At 41.5% G+C, this 22,995-nt stretch overlaps 2 protein-coding genes across 2 annotated transcripts in view; one reads left to right on the top strand and one right to left on the bottom strand.

The window, feature by feature from the left end:
* LOC128635459 (zinc finger protein 239-like) overlaps nucleotides 1-13,313 on the top strand; it is a 103,245-nt gene extending 89,932 nt beyond the window's left edge. The window contains exons 3-5 of the mRNA XM_053688517.1: nucleotides 3,300-3,308; nucleotides 10,478-10,722; nucleotides 12,659-13,313. Of these exons, the coding sequence (XP_053544492.1) occupies nucleotides 3,300-3,308; nucleotides 10,478-10,722; nucleotides 12,659-12,866 (462 nt within the window). The 3' untranslated portion in view covers nucleotides 12,867-13,313. The remainder of the gene's footprint in view (nucleotides 1-3,299; nucleotides 3,309-10,477; nucleotides 10,723-12,658) is intronic.
* Nucleotides 13,314-20,723: 7,410 nt separating this feature from the next.
* ost4 (oligosaccharyltransferase complex subunit 4 (non-catalytic)) lies at nucleotides 20,724-22,862 on the bottom strand. Its single transcript, NM_001200572.1, is given in 3 exon segments — nucleotides 20,724-20,820; nucleotides 21,046-21,188; nucleotides 22,779-22,862. A coding segment is annotated over 1 exon segment (114 nt). The 5' UTR covers nucleotide 21,188; nucleotides 22,779-22,862; the 3' UTR covers nucleotides 20,724-20,820; nucleotides 21,046-21,073.
* Between the last annotated feature and the right edge of the window lie 133 nt (nucleotides 22,863-22,995).

The following is a 22,995-nucleotide window of genomic DNA, read 5'->3' as shown; positions in this document are numbered from 1 at the left end:
TGCTTTCTATCCAGCCCTGGAGTACTTCTCTATTTCTCTACTCTTTTTTTCTACCTTTTTTTTCCCTTCCTCCAGCGGTATTGCAGGACTTTCACTCACACAACACATATACCATTTCTTTATTACAATTATAAAAAGTACATTCTACAATCTACACTTCTCTTACCTCTTCTCACTCACTCCAGGTTCTTTTGGAGACCCACTTAGTCTTTCTTCCCACCCCGGGGCTTCTCAATCGTAACAACAGACCACTAAAACAGAGCTTTGACATAACAGGCGTCTGCAATGCCTTTTCCTATACGGCCTGTCTGTTGCTTAGAGAGCGAAGTCCCACGGGAGAGATTCCAGACATATAGATCTTAGCCCAGTCCCATCTGGGGTGCCAAATGTTGGCTCGAATTTAGCCTATTACCCAAAAACATTTAAAACTCAACTTAGAAGCCAATACTCACATCTACCTCTGAGCCCAGTTGGAGATAGAAAAAACACACCAGCCGTGAGTGAGAAGAAGCAAGGGTCCAGCTTTATTGTTCCATTCCACCACACGAGATCCACACCGATGAGAATTCTCAAAAGTGATCCCAATATCCTGAGCTTAAGCTCCAGTATTTATACTGTATTTACACACTAGATAACCCATAGGTTTCCAGAAAAGGCCTATTTCACTTACCCATAGAATTGAAAGCAGGGGTTTTAATTTACACATAAAATCAGAACCCAGGCATTTCCAACAACCCAGGAAACAAAAACCCAGAATTTCTAGTTACCTAGGTTGTCAAAAACCAGGACTCTCATTTACCCAGGTTGTCAAAAACCAGGATTCCCATTTACCTAGGTTTTCAAAAACCAGGATTCTCATTTACCTAGGTTTTCAAAAACCAGGATTCTCAATTCCCTAGGTTAAAAAAATGACGTAAGCAAGACGACTAAACAACCGGGAGGGACCTTGGTCTTATCGTTATCTCGAGGGGGGGGGCAGCCACCCTTATAACTGGCTTTCTTCATGGTTCTCTAAAAATTAAGGCTTTCCTTGCGAGACGAGAATCTTCACCATCTGAATCATGAGTAAGTTATATTTTCCTTTTTTTTCCTGTATTTCTCGTTTATAATTTATTTTCATATTTGCACTATATTTCTTAGTTTATATATATTTATACTACTTGAAAAGCGGTTTACTGTACTTCCGACTTCTTAATATCATTACAGTTCTACTGTCCTGCATGTCCTACTATTCTGTTTTTTATAGAGTTTCTCTATTACTATAAGATATTATTAAAGTTATTCATGTGTGTTTATGTATGTTGTGTCTACTTGCCCGCCCTTGACTGCACGAGTGTGTGTGTGTGTGTGTTTTTAGCACTCCTCAGCTCGTACACTTCTTTTTGACTTTTTTTTGACTATTACTGCTCTTAAATTGCTCGTAATTCCAATCTGTCAATGTCCGCCTAATCCCGCTTCTACGTGTCTAGGTGTCCGTTTTTCCTTCTTCTCCCTTATGTTTATTTTATGACATTTTTTATCCACAACATTGGGCATGTCCCAGTTCTGTGTCCAGTTCTCCTCAGCAGCCTGTTCCCATGCCAGCCCAGTCGCTGCCTCCTGTAAATCAACTTAATCCTAATGCTATTCCATTCTCTCTAGACACCAGTCTTCAGCACATGGTTGGCATGATGGATAGAGTCCTGTCATTGTGCACTGCCTCTTTAACTTCATCGAGTCCAGTTCAAGCAGGCAAAATTTCTGACTTCAAAACAAACTTAGGCTATGCATGTAGGGTCTGTAAATCCAGGGAACACACTACGTACTCACATTGTAGACATTAGAGGCTATGTCATCACTGTCTCAGTCCTCACCATTTTAAGAGTGACTGTCCTAAATTAGCATGCCCTGTGACTCCCTCAGATTCTGCTTAGTTAAACTGAAGAGCTCATGTGATGGGAGGGGTAGCATGGGCAATTTTTCTAAAACGCTCGCTAAGGAGACAAAAATATTTTTGTGAGCAGCTGCAGCAATTGCCAGAAGACAAAACTGTGTTATATGTGGGGTCTCAGAGAGTTGATGGGGCAAGTAAGTTGTTTTATGCTCCTGTGACAGTTTGCGACCATTACACATTAAACGGGTTACTGGATTCTAGTAGTATATCCTGCATGCTCAGTGAGGAGGGTGAGTCCAAGTTGCAAGCTGATGGTCTCCTTCCACATCCTCACAATTCCCAGTAATGTGGTTCTAGTTGGCTGTGGTGGCCTTACAACTGTGCCAAAGTGTGCATACGACTTGGAGATTGAAGTCCATTTATTTAAGTTTGTCGTTCCAACTCTTGTGGTGCCTGGACAAAGAGACGAGCTCATAGTGGGAAGCAATGTGATCAAATGTGTTATGCAGAAGATGAAGTCGCATGACAAGTACTGGGAGCTTGTTTCCTGCGATAACAGTAATCCTGAGTGTGAGCAATTCCTGGAACTTTTGAGTGGCATCTCCCGATGGTCTGGGCCTCAACAGACTGACAAACTTGGCACTGTGAAACTCTGTCAGGCAATAACTCTACTTCGAGATGTGAGTATCTTATTTGGGGCAAATTGCCAACTAATGTACCTGTTTCCCCAGGAAGTACTATAAATGATGAGCCAACCACTGCACGTTCGACACCTAGAAACATCCTTGTCGGATGTGTAGTAACACCAATGTGGGGCAATCGATGGGTGCCAATGAAAATACTAAAGCATAATCCAACATCAGTGACTCTTCGCCGTAACATTAAACTGGCCAACGTTTCTTCCTGTCTAGCTGTGGAGAATCTCACTGTTATGTAGGGTTTAAGTAGAACCCATTGTCACGTTCCTGATTCGGACCCCTTCGAAACTGCTTCATCCGCTGATCCAGAACGATTGCTGAGAGACTATGGTCTGAAGATATTGACATGGATGGATGTGAGGTTTCTGAGGTGTGGAAGAGGAAATTGGTGGCTCTTATTGTGTCCTACCATGATATTTTCTCCAAGGATAACTTGGATTGTGGAGAGGCAAATAATTTTGTGCACAGGATCCACCATTATGATGAACGCCCATTCCGTCTGCTTTATCGTCGTATCCCTCCTGCCCACTATCAGAAATTGAGAGAGGTGTTGTCTGAGATGGAGGAGAAAGGCATTATCAGCTAATCTGTGAGTAAGTATGCATCACCCTTAGTCATGGTCTGGAAAAAAGATGGTAATCTGAGAGTCTGGACTGATTTTCGCTGGCTCAATGCTAAAACCACCAAAGATGCCCACCCTTTACCCCTTCAGGCTGACTGCCTCACAGCCTTGGGAGGTAATGCGCTTTTCAGCACCATGGACTTAACTTCAGGATTGTACAACATCCCGCTCCATGAGTCTGACCAACGATACACTGCCTTCACAATGCCAATGGGCTTGTATGAGTATAATCGTCTCCCTCAAGGCCTTTGCAATAGCCCCGCGTCTTTCATGCGCATCATGCTCAGCATTTTTGGTGACCTTAACTTTTCCAGTCTTCTCTGCTATAATGATGACTTGTTGGTCTTTGCACCTTCTGAACAGGAAGCATTAACACGTTTGGAGATTGTGTTTTCTCGATTGAGAACCAGCAACCTGAAGCTAGCACCTAAAAAGTGTCACTTTCTAAGAAAATCCATAAAGTTTCTGGGCCATGTGATAGATGGTTCTGGTGTCTCAGTTGATGAGGGGAAGGTGAAAGTCATCTCTGCTTTCAAGAAGGAGGATCTAATGAAGGAAGACGGGATCACACCTTCACAAAAAAGATAAGATTGTTTCTTGGCATGGTCCTGTACTACCAAGCCTTCATTCCAGGTTGCTCACATGTTGCTAGACCCTTATTTGGCTTAACAGCTTGCCAGAAATGCTCAGTGAAAGCTGCTGGTTGTCACAAGAGACCGGGCACTTTTCGGGAGTTGAAGCCCCAGGATTGGACCCCAGGCTGTGATGTGGCCTTTGAGAAGTTAAAAAGGGCCCTTGTTGACAGTGTGGTACTGGCTCATCCTGATTTTGAGCATCCTTTTCTTCTTTAGATGGCCTAGGTGCAGTACTCTCTCAGATCCCTGCTGGTGAGGACAAGGAGAGACCAATAGCGTTTGCTAGTAAGGCTTTGAGCCACAGCCAATCTAAATATCCTACACACAGATTGGAATTCTTGGCTCTTAAGTGGACAGTGTGTGAAAACTTCAGTCACTGTCTTAAAGGCCATGAGTTTACTGTGTGGACGGATAATAATCCGCTAACATATATTATGACCAAGCCAAAACGCATGCAAGCAGCTTTGGGCCACGGAACTTGCTCCATATTCTTTTGAGATCAAATACGTTCCTGGAAAACTCAACGTGGTGGCGGACGCACTCAGTAGGGAGCCGTTTGTCAGGCCAGTGAGTCAACAGTTTTTGTCAGAGCCTTATTCTGAACTGTTGGGAGAAGTACACAGTGTGGAAGATGGAAATGTGCAAGAGGTGTTCTGACTTGCCTGCCAACCACAAAAATTAGGATCAGGTCCACTTGATGTTGGGCTGAATACATCAGTGTCTGCTGGCGACATGTCTTCCATTCTGTCCTCCTGTGATGAATGGGAAACAGGAACTGAATGTAGAGCAACATCATTTGCTGAACATCTGACCTCTTTAATCAGTGGTGATGAAGAAGTGTTTCATTCCCTTTCACTGACAGACTTGCAAGAACATCAGCACAAAGACCCTGTCATTGCTAGAGTGTCTTATTATGTTGGCAGGAAGCGAAGACCATCAAGACGTGAATGCGCCAATTAAAACCTATGCGTGTTGCAGAATCTGAAGCAGTGGGACAAACTTTCAGTGCTTAATGGAATCCTGTACAGAGCCATTAAAGACCCGCTCACCAGGCACAAGAAGTTCCAACTTGTTTTACCTAAATCCTTAAAATCTAAGGCACTTTTAGGTGTTCACAACCTGGCAGGTCATCAAGGGCAGCTGCACACTTTGTCTTTAGCCCGTCAGAGGTTTTTCTGGCTCAATATGGAGCGTGATATGTGGGATTATATGATGAAATGTCCCAGGTGTGTCCTCAGCAAAACTCCGGGACCTGCAGCAAGAGCCACTTTGGAGAGTATTAAAACCACAGCCCCGTTGGAGCTTGTATGCATCAACTTCTGGTCTGCTGAGGATCGGACCAACAAATCTTTGGATGTTTTGGTGATCACAAATCACTTCACAAAGCTAGCGCATGTGTTTCTGTGTCAATACCAGACAGGGAAAAGAGTGGCTAAGAAACTGTGGGATGTTTTTTTTCTGTGTCTATGGATTTCCCCAACGCATCCATTCTGACCAGGGGGCTACTTTTGAGAGCGAGCTGATTGCCAAGCTTCTTGAACTGGCTGGCATCGACAAGTCTAGACCCACTCCTTACCACCCATTGGGGAATGGTGATACCGAATGTTTCAATAGGACATTAAGAAACATGTTGAGGTCCCTTCCACCTAGGTCTAAGCAGAAGTGGCCGCAGTTGGTACAGACCATGACTTTTGTGTACAACTGTACAGCACACGAAACAACAGGTTTTGCCCTTTTTTACTTACTATTCTGTAGAGTGCCAAGGTTGCCAGTTGACCTCATGTTCCAAAGTGTTTTGCAGGATAAGTCTGTTTGTGATTATAACGAGTATATGAAATCGTTAGTCGGCGACCTCCAGTCTGCCATGGCGTTAGTGCAAAAGAGTTCTGTTGTGGAGCAAAGACACCAGTCCAGCCAGTACAACAAACAAGTTAAAGGCCTACCTCTAGCCATTGGTGACCAAGTACTTGTAGCTAACAATCATCTTCTTCTTCTGCAAGTGAACTTCCTCGCTTTGCCCGAAACAGAAATTCTTAGTTTTGATCATGGGGATGCTGAAACACTTACCCGCAGTGTACCTTCACAGATGTCTGATGCAGCACACTCTTTTGGTCTAACTGGGCAGACACTCAGTGGTGAGTCCTCCAATGTTGCCGAGATTGAGTCTGCAGAACACGCAGATTATGGGCAGGATGAAGCAGAGGCACTCTCACATGCAGGCTCTATGTTGAACATCTCCAATGTGGCTACTTGCGATGATGACCGCACTTCATTGTGGGTACATTCTCAGTTGCACAATCAAGAGCAGCCAAATGCACAACTTATTGCGCCAGTGACTGATGATTATACCGTGGCTTGTGGTGGTGCTAGCCATTCATTCCAAAATCCTGTCTCTGCCAGTGTACCCTATAGGCAAGATCCTGTAGCTGATTTAAATACAGGTGATCATTTCACTAGCAGGTTTGGGAGAGTCATCAATCCAGTATGCAGACTTATTGAATCTATGGTTCAACTTGAAACCCTGTTAGGTTTGGATTCTGGGTCTTCAGTTATTCATGTCTGAATTCAGTTTGTCTATAGGCACATGTGGTTTTTGAAACTTGCCTTGTTCATTTGTTTTTTCCTACGGAAAACTTGCCTTATTTGAGTACTTAATCTAAGTGTTTGAGGTGTAATGGGCACCTTAATATTGGCTATGGAATGTGTTGAAATTTGGCCAATTTCAAACCATTTTTATCCTTTCATTGGGTATCCTTTCATTGGGTACTACCGGAGGTTTGTGCCTAATTTTTCTGTGTAGCTTCCCCCCTCTCAGATCTCACAAAGAAGGGCCAGCTGGACCGGGTTAAGTGGTCAGCCGAAGCGGAGAGGGCCTTCCAAGCACAGAAATGTGCTCTCACCAGCATGCCGGTACTGCGCAACCCGGACTTCGCCCTCCCATTCACGGTGCACACTGATGCATCCGAAACTGGGCTTAGCGCAGTTCTCTCACAAACCTTCGACGGAGAAGAACACCCGGTCCAAGAAGTTGTCCCCCGCTGAGAGGAAATACGCAGCCATGGAGCGAGAGGCCCTAGCAATAAAGTGGGCCATTGAGGAGCTGCGGTACTACCTGGCTGGCCGGTACTTCATCCTAGTAACGGACTACGCCCCCTTACAGTGGATGACCAAGGCCAAAGACATGAACGCCAGGGTAACCCACTGGTTCCTCGCCTTACAGGACTTCTCATATCAGGTCCAACACCGGGCGGGGGCCCAACATGGGAATGCAGATGGGCTCTCACGGCAAGACACGCTCTGGGCCCACCACCCAGTGGCAGTAGGCTCGGAGCTGAGGTGGGGTACTGTCGCGACGGACCGACAGCCGGCAGGCATGCTAAGAAAGTCGCTCCTTCCCCGACTGCCGCGCAGGCACGAAGCGGACAGCCTCGCGCCAAACACACCATCAGCTGGAAGGACCGTCACGGTGGGGCGGAACCGCCGACACTACACCGGCCAGCGATTGGGGAGTCAGTCGGGAGAATTCCACCACTCAGGCGACGGGGGAAGAGTATAAGAGGATGCTCTTCCGCTCGTGTGAGGGAGAGTACTAACTCACAGACCATGTGCGCGTCCTTTTGCTGCATAAAGGTATTCCGACCTCAGACACGGCAACATAATTTCTCTAATCTCTCTCTTTCTCTCTCTCTCATTCTCTTCCCGAAGGTTCGGGTGCGGACAAAGACGCCAGCTGGTGAGATCACACCCAACGATGGATGATGGCACGGGAAACCCCCACACACTTCCTGGGAATCCCGACACGCCCTTGAGAGCGTCGCAATGCCAGCCACACCCCCACAAGACCTCTCACACTCACCCACACACGCCTCCTCACTGCAGACAGCACAGAGTAAGAAAAATAAAACCTTAATCACTGTATCACTACAACCAGTCTCCTGCGTATCTGTGCTCCGCCCTTCCCCGGGCTATTTCCCTTACAGTGGCCTTTAGATTATTAATAAAGGAACTGATTTCATTGCATGTTTCTGTTGTAAATTCTGAAACAATTAGCAGATTAGCAAACCAAAAGACAAGCTAAATAAAGTTTATTAGATGGAAATGTTTAACACTTGTTCAGCTTGTTAGATAGGGTCGTGGAATCTTCTTCAGCAAAAAGCACTCTAAGCGTTTCGGGGTCTTGATGTCAAAAGAAATGTTTTGCAAAGTTTATTGCTTCCGTATTTGTACATAATGTTTCTATGGTATAGTGGAAAACAATGATAATCATTTCATAAGTTTTAAAGGCTTTTATTGGCAAAAAAAATCAGTATATGCAAAGAGTCAATATTTGCAGTGTTGACCCTTGTTTTTCATAACCTCTGCTATCCACTCTGGCATGCTGGATATCAGCTCCTGGGCCAAATCCTGACTGATGGTGATCCATTCTTGCCTTATTACTGCTTATTACTGAGTTGATCACAATTTGTGGGCTTCAGCTTGTCCACTCTCCTTTTGAGGCTTGAACACAGGTTCTTATGGGCAGAATTGTGAGAGAGTCCACTCCCTTGGATGAAAAGCAACCCCACACATGGATGGTCTGTTGGCACGACACAGGACTCATGGTAGCATTCACCTTTTCTTCTCCAGAAAATCGATCTTCCAGGTGTCCCAAACAGTCAGAAGGGGGCTTCATCAGAGAAAATAACTTTGCACCAGTCTTCTGCTGTCCAATCTTTGAACTTCCTGCAGAATATCAGTCTGTCCTTGATGTTTTTCTTGGAGAGAAGTGGCTTCTTTGCTGCCCTTCTTGACACCAGGCCATTGTCCAAAATTCTTTGCCTCACTGTGCGTGCAGATGTACTCACAGCCACCTGTTACCAGTATTGAGCAAGCTCTGCACTGGTGGTGACACGATTCCGTAGCTGACTCCTCAGGAGGAGATGGTCCTGGCGCTTGCTGGACACTTTGGGATGTCTTGAAGCCTTCTATACTGCAGTTGAACCTCTTTCTTTGTAGTTCTTGATCCGGTAAATGGTTCTTTCAGGTGCAGTATTGTTTGCAGCAATGTCCTTGCATGTGAGGCTTTTTTGATGCAAAGTGATGATGGCTGCAATCAATCTGCTGTTATAATCCAATCAGAATGATAGAGATTTCACCTGAGTAGTACTCCTTGACACTTTCCCATGTGCTGATGATATGATTAGTGAAATGAAGTTAGCTGGTCATTTTGTGTCAGGGCCATAAAACAGTGAAATTTGGATTTTTGTGATAAAGTTCATTTTTTTGGCCAACAAAGCTTTTTGCAATTATTTAAAATGCACCTGATCACTCTGCACAATAATCTAGAAACAATGTGAATCAACACCACAACAATTGAAACAGGAAACTTTGCGAAAACACAAAATTTATCTCACTGCCAATACTTTTGGCCATGGCTGTACGTTCCCAGCTTGAACAGGTACCAGTATACTGATTAATATTTGGTTATACTCTTTAAACGTAGGTTTTAATTGATTAATTTATTGATTATAACTTGTTGATACTCTTTCACACCGTATTCTTTGATTATACATGAGTGAATTATTCTCTGATTGATTAAAATATTCCATAATAGATGTGGGCAGAAATGGGGTCTTACTTGGGTTTTATTCAGAAGACTTCATGTTTTGGGTTGAACAGAAGATTTATGCACATGTTCAAAACTAATGTTTATAGTTTCGTAGCAATTCACAAAAATATACATTATTGTTCAAAAGATTTCCATCAGTGTTTTTGCAGATGAATAAAACGAGTGTAATATGATTCTAGTGTTATAGACTTAGGTTTCTGAATAATAATCCATGACAGAGTGGGGTGATAAGCAGAAGTTTGTAGTCTGTTCTCTGAGAGTTCTAGAGCCAGAGTGCTGTAAACTTTCTGCCACTTTTGTGTAATATCCATATTTTCAGGTCTTTTCTCTTCATAAAGATGAGCCAGACAAGAGTGCAGCTTAATGGGTCCCATTTATTCCAGTCCCTTTTACTTTCACAGACAAAAAAACAATTCTGTGTGCCCACACCCACCCACACACACACACACATACAACCCTGCAGACTCTGCAATATTCGGAGGAGCTTGCAATATTTTTTCTCTTCAATTAATGTGCATCGAACATGAGTATAGCTAAAAGGTCTCATTTACCAACAAACATCCCTGGGAAAGGCTGTGCAAACAATTTCACCAATTATCCAGCTATCTGCAAAAGAAGCACAAAAAACCTCTTTAGGTTGTGTTGTAAATTTTGAAAAAAAAAAAAAAAAAACCTCCACAACATCAAGCATTTTTGGCCGCAACAGTTACAAGAATCTGTGAAATCCTGTACGGACTGATCATGTCACACAAACCTAGTACACCCCTCCAGTGAGGGGTGTACTCACTTTTGTGAGATACTGTATACCTTTCAGCATTGATGGTGCCTTTCCAGCTGTGCAAATGGTCAAAATCACAATGTCACAAATCTAGAATTACAAATCTTAAATTACAGCTATTAAAGGTGGGTGATTGGGTGGTCAAACTGTATTACAGTATTGTAGGACACATTTCCAATAACAATTCCATAAACACATGGGGACAAAATATAAAATTATTTAAGCATCTTGAGTAATTTTATTGTGTTTTTCACATGTACCAGTGCTCAGATTGTGGGAAGAGTTTTTCTAAAAGTTATCATCTCAAATATCACAAGCGCATCCACACAGGAGAGAAGCCATTTGAATGTTCCCAGTGTGGGAAGAGTTTTACATGTCAGAATCATCTCCAACGACATGAGCGCATTCACACAAGGGAGAAGCCGTATCACTGTGGACAATGTGGGAAGAGTTTTAGTTGCCAGAGTAATCTCCAACGACATGAGCGTATTCACACTGGACAGAAGCCGTATCACTATTGCTTTCAATCCCTTATAGCAAGATGTTCTCTACTGTTTCATTGGAAGTCTGCTAAATACCCATCTACAGTGAGGGAAAAAAGTATTTGATCCCCTGCTGATTTTGTACATTTGCCCACTGACAAAGAAATGATCATTCTATAATTTTAATGGTAGATTTATTTGAACAGTGAGAGACAGAATAACAACAAGAAAATCCAGAAAAACGCATGTCAAAAATGTTATAAATTGATTTGCATTTTAATGAGGGAAATAAGTATTTGACCCCTCTGCAAAACATGACTTAGTACTTGGTCGCAAAACCCTTGTTGGCAATCACAGAGGTCAGACATTTCTTGTAGTTGGCCACCAGGTTTTCACACATCTCAGGAGGGATTTTGTCCCACTCCTCTTTGCAGATCTTCTGCAAGTCATTAAGGTTTCGAGGCTGACGTTTGGCAACTTGAACCTTCAGCTCCCTCCACAGATTTTATATGGGATTAAGGTCTGGAGACTGGCTAGGCCACTCCAGGACCTTAATGTGCTTCTTCTTGAGCCACTCCTTTGTTGCCTTGGCCGTGTGTCTTGGGTCATTGTCATGCTGGAATACCCATCCACGACCCATTTTCAATGCCCTGGCTGAGGGAAGGAGGTTCTCACCCAAGATTTTACGGTACATGGCCCCGTCCATCGTCCCTTTTATGCGGTGAAGTTGTCCTGTCCCCTTAGCAGAAAAACACCCCCAAAACATAATGTTTCCACCTCCATGTTTGACGGTGGGGATGGTGTTCTTGGGGTCATAGGCAGCATTCCTCCTCCTCCAAACACAGGGAGTTGAGTTGATGCCAAACAGCTCCATTTTGGTCTCATCTGACCACAACACTTTCACCCAGTTGTCTTCTGAATCATTCAGATGTTCATTGGCAAACTTCAGACGGGCATGCATATGTGCTTTCTTGAGCAGGGGGACCTTGCGGGCGCTGCAGGATTTCAGTCCTTCACGGTGTAGTGTGTTACCAGTTGTTTTCTTGGTGACTATGGTCCCAGCTGCCTTGAGATCATTGACAAGATCCTCTCTTGTAGTTCTGGGCTGATTCCTCACTGTTCACATGATCATTGCAACTCCACGAGGTGAGATCTTACATGGAGCCCCAGGCCGAGGGAGATTGACAGTTCTTTTGTGTTTCTTCCATTTGCGAATGATCACACCAACTGTTGTCACCTTCTCACCAAGCTGCTTGGCAATGGTCTTGTAGCCCATTCCAGACTTGTGTAGGTCTACAATCTTGTCCCTGACATCCTTGGAGAGCTCTTTGGTCTTGGCCATGGTGGAGAGTTTGGAATCTGAATGATTGATTGCTTCTGTGGACAGGAGTCTTTTATACAGGCAACAAGATGAGATTAGGAGCACTCCCTTTAAGAGTGTGCTCCTAATCTCAGCTCGTTACCTGTATAAAAGACACCTGGGAGCCAGAAATCTTTCTGATTGAGAGGGGGTCAAATACTTATTTCCCTCATTAAAATGCAAATCAATTTAAATAACATTTTTGACATGCGTTTTTCTGGATTTTACTTTTAATATATAATATATAATAATATATTAATAATATATTAATAATATATTAATATATAATACTTATGCGTTTACTTTTAATTTTGTTTTCCTTTGTTAGTATAAAAAGAAAAAAAACCTGTGAATGTTCACTGCTGTGTGTTTTTCAATTTGTTTTATGTTTGTTTGCTTTTTCTTCTCAATTGAATATTTGGGAAAGGGAGGGGAGGAGAGAAGAAAAAAGGTGATGTTCAGCAGACATGTTTGGTAGACGTGTTCAGCAGAAATGTTCAGCAGAAATGTTCAGCAGAAATGTTTAGCAGAAATGTTTAGTTCAGCAGAAATGTTTAGTTCAGCAGAAATGTTCAATAAAAATGAAACTGGAAAAAGAAGTTGTATCGCTGTGGACAGTGTGGGAAGAGTTTTACCCAACTATGTGATCTCCAACGACATGAGCGTATCCACACAGGAGAGAAGCCATATCCCTGTGGACAGTGTGGGAAGAGTTTTACTGTTCAGAGTCATCTCAAACAACATGAGCGCATCCATACAGGGGATAATCCGTATCACTGCTCCCACTGTGGGAGAAGTTTTCGTTACTAGAGGACCCTCCACAGCCACCAGCAGAGTCATACAGGACAGAAGCTGTACCTCTGCAGACAATGCGCGTGGAGCTATTCTCATTCAAGTCATTAATGACACACAAGTGCTCTAACAGAAAGCCATGAGAGTTAGCCACGTGAATTTGTCAAATTTAGATACATGTTTTAAATTTCCATTCTTTAAAGGGAGCTAAAGCGACATTCAGGCATTAAACTGTAATATTATATTATTTGTCATGGACTGTAGTATTTGTTGCATGAGATTTTATTGCTTACTCTCTGGATTTTAGCAAAATTTATGATTTTATGTTGTTTTCCTGTTTTTCCCCCCAAACACTTCAATACCAAGCATGGAATACACATATTTAACCAGTGGGAATGCCCACTTTAATCGACCAATCCAGACCTCTGAGTGAGACACAAAACTCTGATTCTCCTGCTAACATAACAAATTTTATTTTAAATGATTTTTAAATGCAAGTTAGAATTAGCTTTTTAAAATGCGTACTACTCATACTCGTACTCACATACATTCTCGAATTGCACACCTGTCCAAGCCAACAGAAGATGGTTGTGTTTACAGGCAAAATTGGTATCCACTGATTCAACATGACCCAATGTATACATAGCCACCAAGATCATAGTTTTCTGTCAAAGTATTCAAAGGTTATAAGCAAAAACATTCATTTTCAAATCTCATGAACTGTAGGTGGCGCTGTTCCCAAATTCGGCATGGAAGCTTGGATAATGACAGTTTAGTTTAACTTAAGTTTATTGAAAAAGGGACATAACCAACTGAATATTGCAAGTGCAAAGAATTTGCAAAGGAAAACTATTTATCCACTATATTTCTCTGTGCTCTATTTCCAAGGGTAACATTTCTTTATGACGTGCCTACTGTGTGAGATATAGTTTTAAAAATCTGTCATCTACTAAACACTAATGTTGTTCCACACCTAGCATTTACTCTCACTCACCATTCATTTATTGTATAGAAAAAAGGTTAGGTGATCGTGAATGGTGACTGAGGGTGTCAGTTTCTTCTGCTGTTTTGCCTTACATCTCCTTTTCTGTACCACTGAAGATAAGTCATACAGGTTTGTTCCATACAGCTCACTGTTTTTGTAGCATTGACATTGTTACAAATGTAAACCAGGTTGAATTTAGATTTAATCTCATGTTATACTGGTCAAATATGACATGTAATTAAAATGTTAATGTGTGTACAGTTACTTTATGCTTATCATTTGATTTCACTAAATATATTGACCTAAAGTAAACTACTCCTGGAGTAAAGGGTAAATACAGTTTTAAAATAATAATAATAATAATAATAATAATAATAATAATAATAATAATAATAATTAAATGTAACATTAATTACGATCATTAAAAGTCCTGTGTGAATTAAATTCAGTTAGAAACATTTAGTAAATGTAGCACATTTGTTAAATAACAGCCTCATTTTCTGTTACATCTACATGGCTTTTCCATTATATCTGCGCAAATTTTTTTTAGTTGTTTTCACTTAGGGTTACTATTGCATTGACTTAGGATTTTAATTATATCTGCTCAATTTTATGTGTCATGGTACTAAGTGTAGTTATTCAGGAGTGAATACTTATGTAAATGTGCTTTTGTTGTTTTTTATTTTTAATAAATTTGCAAAGATTTCACACAGACCTCTTTCATGTTGTCATTATGGGGTACTGTTTGTAGAATTTTGAGGAAAATGATTGAATTTAATCCATTTTGGAATAAGGCTGTAACATAACAAAATGTGGGAAAAGTGAACTGGAATGTGGGGGCAGACTTCTTGTTGAGGCAGGGGCTGAGGCCCAGGGATTGGTGGCTCCATCCACAAGTGGTGGAGTCCATATGGTGGAGGATTGGCCAAGCGGGACTGCATGTGTTTGCTTCCAAGGAGAAAATACACTACCCGGTGTGGTTCGCCCTCATTCCTCCCGCACAATAAGGGCTCGATGCCATGGTGCACATGTGGTCAAGGGCACATGTGGTCAAGGTCACATCTGTTCCGCCGATCGATCTTCTCCCACAAGTTGTAGCTAGAGTTCTCCAAGACAGTGTACGTCTGCTGCTAGTAGCATCTTATTGGCCAGCTCGAATATGGTTCTCAGAGATAATATCCCTGCTAGATGGCACTTCTTGGGAGATTCCCATCTGCAGGGATCCACTGTAGACCCAGTGAACTGTGCAATAGCTACAGTCCTGGAGTTCTTATAAGGACGTCTCTCAGGCATCCTGGATTAGCCAATGCCTTCTTGTATACTAGGCTGGATTATATTCCGAAGGTGCCTACATCTGCTGCCCAACCTGTGGTGTTGCAGGCTTTCTGCCCTCCTCTGTTCCCCACACCGGAACAAGAGAGAATGCACCTGCTGTGTCCAGTAAGGGCTCCGGCCAGTGGTGTAAATCGGAGCAGCTGCTGGTCTGCTTGGCGGCGACAGTAGAGGTGATGCTGAGTAAAAGCAGCGCATCTATAATTGGAGAGTGGAAGCAATCTCTATCGCTTTTGAGGCGTGAGGTCTTGCTACACCTCTGGGCATAAGGGCTCATTCCATTGGCGGTCACTTCCTTGAAGGCTTTGTCCAAAGGGGTATCCTTAGAGGATGTGTGTGCTGCTGTAGGGTGGTCTATGGCACACACATTCATTTGATATTCATTCCGCCCCGGGCTCGTGTGTCTTGCAGAGACCCTGGCTTGGGTCTTTTTGAACAGGCCGTACCCTTGGTATGACAGAGTGGCTATTCTCGTTACCCAGACTGTTATGCTAAATGCAACGTGGAGTTCCCGTTGAAAGGGAACGTCTGGGTTACGCATATAATCTTGTTCCCTGAGAAGGGAACGAGATGTTATGTAGCTTTGTCATACCAGGGCAGGCCTGTGAATTGCGTCTTTGCTTCAGATAATAGAGGCTGACGGCGTGGTTCACAGCTGCCATATTAATATCACGCGACGCACTTAATTGCCACGTCACCTGATCATAGCAGGCCTATAAATAGAGGTATGATTTTACACAAGCTTCAGATGCCGATCACATGCACTCCCATATTGTTATGCTAAATGCCACGTCTAGTTCCCTTCCCAGGGAACAGGGTTACATGCGTAACCCAGACGTTTTCTGATCTATTATTGTGTTTTCTGATTTCTAATTTTATTTTCTGATCTGTTAATGTGTTTTCTGATTTGGAATTGTATTTCCTCAATTGTACGTTGCTTTGGATCGTCTGCTAAATGAATAAATTTAAATGTAAATAAATGTGTTTTGTACTTCTCAGCCACCATAGTAAATATACCAGGCATACATTACCATTGTGTATGATCACATAAAGCTTGTTAATCAAATGAGATATTAATTTCTACACTCTGTGACAGTTAAAACTTTCACAAAGTTTGAACTGTAACCAATGGCACAGTGCAAGCTTCTGCAGAGGGAACAGTCTGAAATATCACCTGTATGCTGTTTATATTATGGGCATGAACTGCATCACATAGCATCAATGTTGTATTTTGTAGTGTTTCAATTTTAAGACAAAAATAATACACTTGTTTTATTTTAATCAAAGTGGACTTCACAGTGGACACTGGCAGCACACATGACAGCAGCTGGGACTGTGTTCTGGTGTAAAATGGGCTTAAGAAGAGCTCCACGGTGAATAATGGCTGATGTTGGGAAAAATTAGCTGTTTGGGTTAAATTGTTGTATTCTCCCCAAATATGCAGGTTTGACTAGCAGATCAGCTTGAAAGGGGAAATTTTGGCTAATCTAGTATTTCTGATCAACTATTCGTCCAGCAATAAGTTGAACTTAGCGTATTCATTAATTATGTATTAGATATTACCTCCGTGGTCACCGGCAATAATATCCTAAATACAGTGAAACATTATTTGAAGAGCATGTAGGAGGATCTGCAATTCAAGGCATTGGCCCTTGTAAACAAATAAGACACGTGTTTAAAAACACACGAAACTTTATTGAACTATTCTACAACACAGAAACTAATCTAACACATAAACACACACACACACACACACACACACACACACACACACACACACACACACACACACACACACACACAATCAAGCAGAGGTGAAAATGGTTTAACAGAGTGAATGAATTTCTGAGTTTAGAACAAAGGATGTTATTCCACAAACCATAACCTGAACAACAACCAATGTTATCAATCTGATTTCACTTCTTTACAAGGGTTTTTAACTTAATATTATATGTACCAGTCTTAGCTAGAGTCTGTGGTATTGCTTGCCTGTTGAGAGAGTTTCTAACCAGAATGCTGATTGTAAAGGCATCTGGTATGAGGGATGTTGGGAGAGCTGGCGGTGGGAGTTTTGGAAAGCTGTGGAGCTCTAGGCTGGGTCTCTGAGCAGATGTTGATTGAAGACTCCCGCTGCTGCTGATGAGGTGAGATGAGTTGATTTTACTGAGCTGAAGGAGCAGAGAGAACCGACAGTTTGGAAAAAAGCAGAGTTGTATTTTAACTATTTCTGGCTAGTCCTGCCCTCTAAGAGTTCCAACCAACCAGAGATTGTGTTAGGGCTGGGTGTAAGCCAAATGCTCCTCCCATGATGTTACTCAGTCCGTTGTCACTGCACATGGGTGGTTCCCCGCCTTTTCATGCATGGATTAAACTTTGTCCAAAATACCAACATGTACATATAATGACATCCTATCTGAATTTGAAATACTTTTATCTACAGAAAATTATTCTATGAACACATACATACCACACACAATATATGTTAAGTACACTATTAATAGTAAAACACAATAATCTTTCTAGTACTACTATACTAATACATGCTAAATAAATGAAATAATTAATGGTAACTTAGTGGTTATAAGTACTATAAGTCCAGAAGGAAGCATGGCAGAAAATAGGTGATTGTAGTTGTTTTAAAGATGTATTAATTTTCACAGTCATTGTTTCTTTGGAGTGTCCTGATTGTGGAATGTGCTGATTCAACAAGGAAATGGGGGGCTCCTCCCCCCTTTCTTCCTGCACTTATCACTTTATGGGTGAAGGACTTTGGGTTTTATCTGTTGGGTAAGTCATCTGGTTTTGGTGAGTCCAAGAGAAGGGCTTGTTTCTCAACCCACTTGTGGCATTCTGAGGGGTTGAGCTTTGGTTTTACGGCAACATTTGGCAAGGTGGCCAACTGTGCTTTGACAAAGGTCACTAGTGTTTACTAATGGTGGGTTTTTTCTGTCCACCCCAGAATTGTTGGCACCAGTTACAACAGCTTCTTTGAATTATGAAGCTTAAGAACTTGAATTAATTTTTTGAGTTTTAGTGGTTGAGGGCTGTTTAAATGGAATGTCTTATCTTCTCTTGTTATCATCTCTGCTGCCTGGTTCGATCCTACACTAATAAAAAGTTTATTATGAATTAATTAATTAATTAATTAATTAATTAATTAATTATTATTAAAATCAAGTTTCTATGCAGAAACCCTAATCCACATCTCACGCATGTTTACTGCCTCACTGCTTTTACAATAATAGATCATGTTCGAGTTACAGTGTTACAGTCTAATGTTATCTACATTACATTGGTGTGAATTAGCCTAATGCTAGTTACCGTGCTAGCGAACCTGGCTCCTGGTTTCATTTACACACTAAAATCCTTCACAGAGTTGATTAGAATGGTTTAAGAATTTAGTTTATTTCCACACTATAATATTTACCCCATTAGAAGGTCACTTTTAACAATCCTGGCTACTGGTTTTACACTAAATCATGATTAGCCTAGTGATTAGCCAGCTACCGCGCTAATTACCTGTGTTAGAGATAAATGTTATCTACCTGGTGAACTTAGCTAATTATTTCATTTACACAATATCATAGTGAGGATAAAGCTTGTTAGCTAGCTGAACTCGGTTAAAGGTTTTAGTAACTCCATAGTATAATATTTATATAGATTTGGGTGATGGACAGGAGGTTTTAGAGAGTTTAATCATGTTGCCTGTATTCTCTCTCTCTCTCGCTCTACTGAACAGAGTTAAACATCTAAAAATAAGTAGCTGGTCCTTCTTCCAATCCATCCATCCATCCATCCATCTTCAACCGCTTACTTCTTTTCAGGGTCGCAGGGGAACCTGGAGCCTATCCCAGGGATATTAATGCTTGGACATGAGTTTTAATTTAGTAGTTAGCTGAATGCTGGTGCACTTGAAAACATGGCTACCCATTTTAAGGGCTCAACCCAATACAGTATTGATCCTAATGTTACTAACTAATAAACTTGGCTATTGGTTTTAAATGTACAATTCGTTGTAAATTAAGTTGTAATTCTGAGTCACATAAAAGTAATTTGTTGCAGAGTCTGAGGATGTGCTGGGAGAGTCTGTAGATACTCCCTCTGTCCTCCAGGTATGTGCCAGTCTAAAAAGTTATATTTTAAGCTACATTTGAGCTTGTAGGCTGCTTCTGTCTATGTGTGTGTGTGTGTGTGTGTGTGTGTGTGTGTGTGTGTGTGTGTGTGTGTGTGTGTGTGTGTGTGTGTGTGTGTGTGTGTGTGTGTGTGTGTGTGTGTGTGTGTTAAGGTCGTTGAGCCAAACCTGCAGATGCTGTCCACTAAATGTCAGCATGAACCTTCAGCTCTCGTTCTGGTAACCAAACATTTGATTAATTTAATAAAGTCGATCACTGAATTTTCCAAAGTTGTTTCTGCTATGTAGAAAGTTTCTGCTGTGTATAAATGTTAGATGTGTTACTATGAAGCACTTATGATCATCGTGATCTACTTTTCACAGCCTCTTAGTGCTGATGAGCTGAGCAGCTCCTGGCTGTAACGTTCGGTTCCTCTCTTATGACTTCTTCAGCTCCCAGTCTGTGGTATTCTACAGTCCTGCATCTGACACACACACACACACCCTTATACTCTAAATGCAAGCATTATTTTAAATTCACTGATATGGTGGCAGGCCCAAAAGATTTATTAAAAGCATGAACATTTGAATAATTATTAGAGACATTAGGCTACATTTAGCTGACAGGACACGGGCTGAATGGCGATGCATGGTGGCCAATCATTGCAATGTGTTAGTGTCGTTAACAAATATCTGGCTATCGCTAACATTACATGGAGCATAACATTAGCTGGTTTCACGGCCACAATGCCAGCTGCCTCAAACAAACATAATATAGGACCCGTCTTTCAGGTGTTTCGCCAAATTCCAGGTGTTTCCTCACTTTGTCCGAAATGAATGATAGCATCAGTTGCACACTGGCTTCAGCACATTAATTATATGTTTGTTGTCATCCATCTCAAATGCAAAGTATTTCCATATTTGACTCTAATACCTTTCCTCTCAACGAGTCAGTGTGGAGCTAAACTTCGCCATCTTCTGTAGTTTTTCCCCTGTGCTTGTAAGCTTTCTTCTTCTTCACCACTTGTGGACTGAAGCACTTACGTGTATTTGCTGCCCCCATCAGTTCCGGAAGAATTTCAAAATCAGTAACTTCATTACCAACAATACCCACGCTACTGCAGAAAAATAAGTACCGTCACATTTTAAGAATGTTGGTACAGAATTCGTACCAAAGTTTTGGTTCTCATGACATCGCTAGTTAGAAAGCTGAGACATCAATGTTATATAAATGTTTCCTTACAGAAAACTTCCATGACATTTTCCCACCATACAAGTTCTGAGTTCATTAGCTAGAAAGTGTTTAAAATGCATATATTCTTTTCTTAATGTTTCACGGGATTCTCTTTAAAACAAACTACAGCATGTTCATACAAGGGAAGTGTATCCTCAATAAGATTTATGAAGAAGTTGTTGACTTTGTAAAAAACAAGACAAGACAGGCTCAACATTTACAAATTTATTAACATTTTCATACAAAACAACAACTTTACAGGCTGCATCATCATCTGTTTCGTTCAGTGGTCCCCAATCACAATGTTCACCTATAACAGGAGAGAGGATGTGTAAACATACAAACTCACAGATCTGCTTATGGTGTTCATTCAATATTCATCTGTACAGTGTCCTTGGGTAAACTATAAATCACAAATAAGATAACAATAGGCCAACCTAAACTATTCAAGCATTTCAGACATGTGCCTGAATCCATTACTGAGCCCTGGAGGACTGAAAGATCAGCACAGAGAATCACTGATCATGATAGTTACCTTCTGATTCATCTTGGTGTTATTATAATCATTCAAGCTTCTTGGGGTTGTTGACTGCCACGTAATGATAGAGCACCACCAGCAGGAACAGAGACACTCCCAGCATGTTGGCAAAGATGGCCAGCTGTACGTCTGTCACCATGCTGTTGGGATAAACATAATATTAATAATAATAAAAATAATAAAAGCTGCAAGCAGCATTTTCAGGGTCCAAGTACCCAGACTTGTTGAGCCGTACATTCAAAGACAAGCTACAATTGTTGCTTCAGATGCACTACAATTCTCATCAGTCTGGACCTTTCCCCCACCACTTTGTTCAAGTTTAGACGGGTCTGAAGATGATGTGAGCCAAATTTGATGAAGATTCAACAAAATTTGGAGGAGGAGGAGTAACAAAAAAAAAATGTCATTGCTACTATTGACCAGTAAGTGGCACTGACAAAATCTGGTGCATAGCTTCACGGTCCTCAAGCTCCCTACAAAATTTTGTGTCAATGCGCAAAGCCGCTGCTGAGATATAACCTCACTTCCTATTTGCCAGCTTTACTGTCAGATTATTGGCCCATTACAGATAAACCGTTTGGAATAATCAAAATTCTTTTTATAACTTATGAGGCTTACTGAGAAGATGACGTGTGCCAAATGTAGTGATGATTTGACTAAATTTGTACGTGGAATAGCAAAAAACCAGTTTCTGACAAAATCCAAGATGGCAGAAAAGAAATGAAGTGGAAATTGACGTCATAGGTGCGTTGAACTCGGCTCGACCCAGGGACTCCAGGGATGCCTGGCCTTTCAATTTTGGACACGTGGTTCCAAAGGTTACGACCATAAATGTACTTAAAAATTAGGCCCAAATTTGATCTGATGGTGGTGCTAGAGTGTTGGCAGCACTTGGCCCAAATATTCCTTAGACTTTTCCCAATGTATGTGCCAAATTTCACAAGTTTTTACCAGGCGCTTCTATGGGTGGTCATAGCCACCCTAGCCAGAAGAACAAGAAATATAATAATAATAATAAAAAATTAGAACAAGAAAGGTAGAACAATAGTGTGCCTACCCATGATAATAATAATGGCCCACAAATAATAAAAACAGGACTGTGAAAATGATATATCATCTAAATAACTGGTGAACTCCATCCTGGTTCTGATTAGTGACTAACTCCGGCTCTTTTCAATGAGTCAGATCATTTGTCTCGACTCACCAATACGAGTCGACTCTTTCTGTTCTCAAACGGCTCGTTGCCATTTTGTCCTAAACCGGACAAAGTGTGCGACGGTATGAGTGATAACTGTTCGTCTTTACTTAAAAATGTCTGCAACTGTGTGTGTTTGTTAATTGTTGGCCTTAATAATATATTACATTTTTTAAAAAGAATAATTAAAAAATCCGGCTTACAAGAGAATCGGCTCACAACGTTCACGCACTCGGACACCTCACTACTTCAGATGAGTGACTGACCATTGAATGCAGAAATCTAAAATGTCCGTTCATATTTACACCAACGCAACAATTAATAAACCAAACGTAGTCCGTGTTTATGCTGAAGACTCCGGTTAGCGAGCTGTAAAGACATTTAAAAACACTCGAGCTAGCTAACGCTACCTAGCTAAATCAGATAACTCGTTTAATATTTAAAAGACCTATATACAGCCAGCATGCCGTCACATGAAGAATTTAACAAGACTACAGTTGTAAATATTCATGCATAATAAAGATAACTAACTTACATGGACTGTTAATGTTGAGTTTGATGTAGAGTCAGGATGGTTGTTGGCCGAACAGCAGCTACACGTCTACTTCCGCCTCTGCAGACTAGAGACACGTCATCGCAGAACTACATCATGCGGAGTTCAAGACACCCCCAGATTTACTGTGCTTACCTGTTTTCAACGGAAAATAAAATGTAGTAGGTTTTGGATTAAAGAGTTTAGAGCCCTTTAGTTA

This window comes from Ictalurus punctatus, chromosome 19, assembly GCF_001660625.3.
Source record: "Ictalurus punctatus breed USDA103 chromosome 19, Coco_2.0, whole genome shotgun sequence".
Taxonomy (NCBI): domain Eukaryota; kingdom Metazoa; phylum Chordata; class Actinopteri; order Siluriformes; family Ictaluridae; genus Ictalurus; species Ictalurus punctatus.
This window is presented reverse-complemented; position numbering and strand designations above follow the sequence as displayed.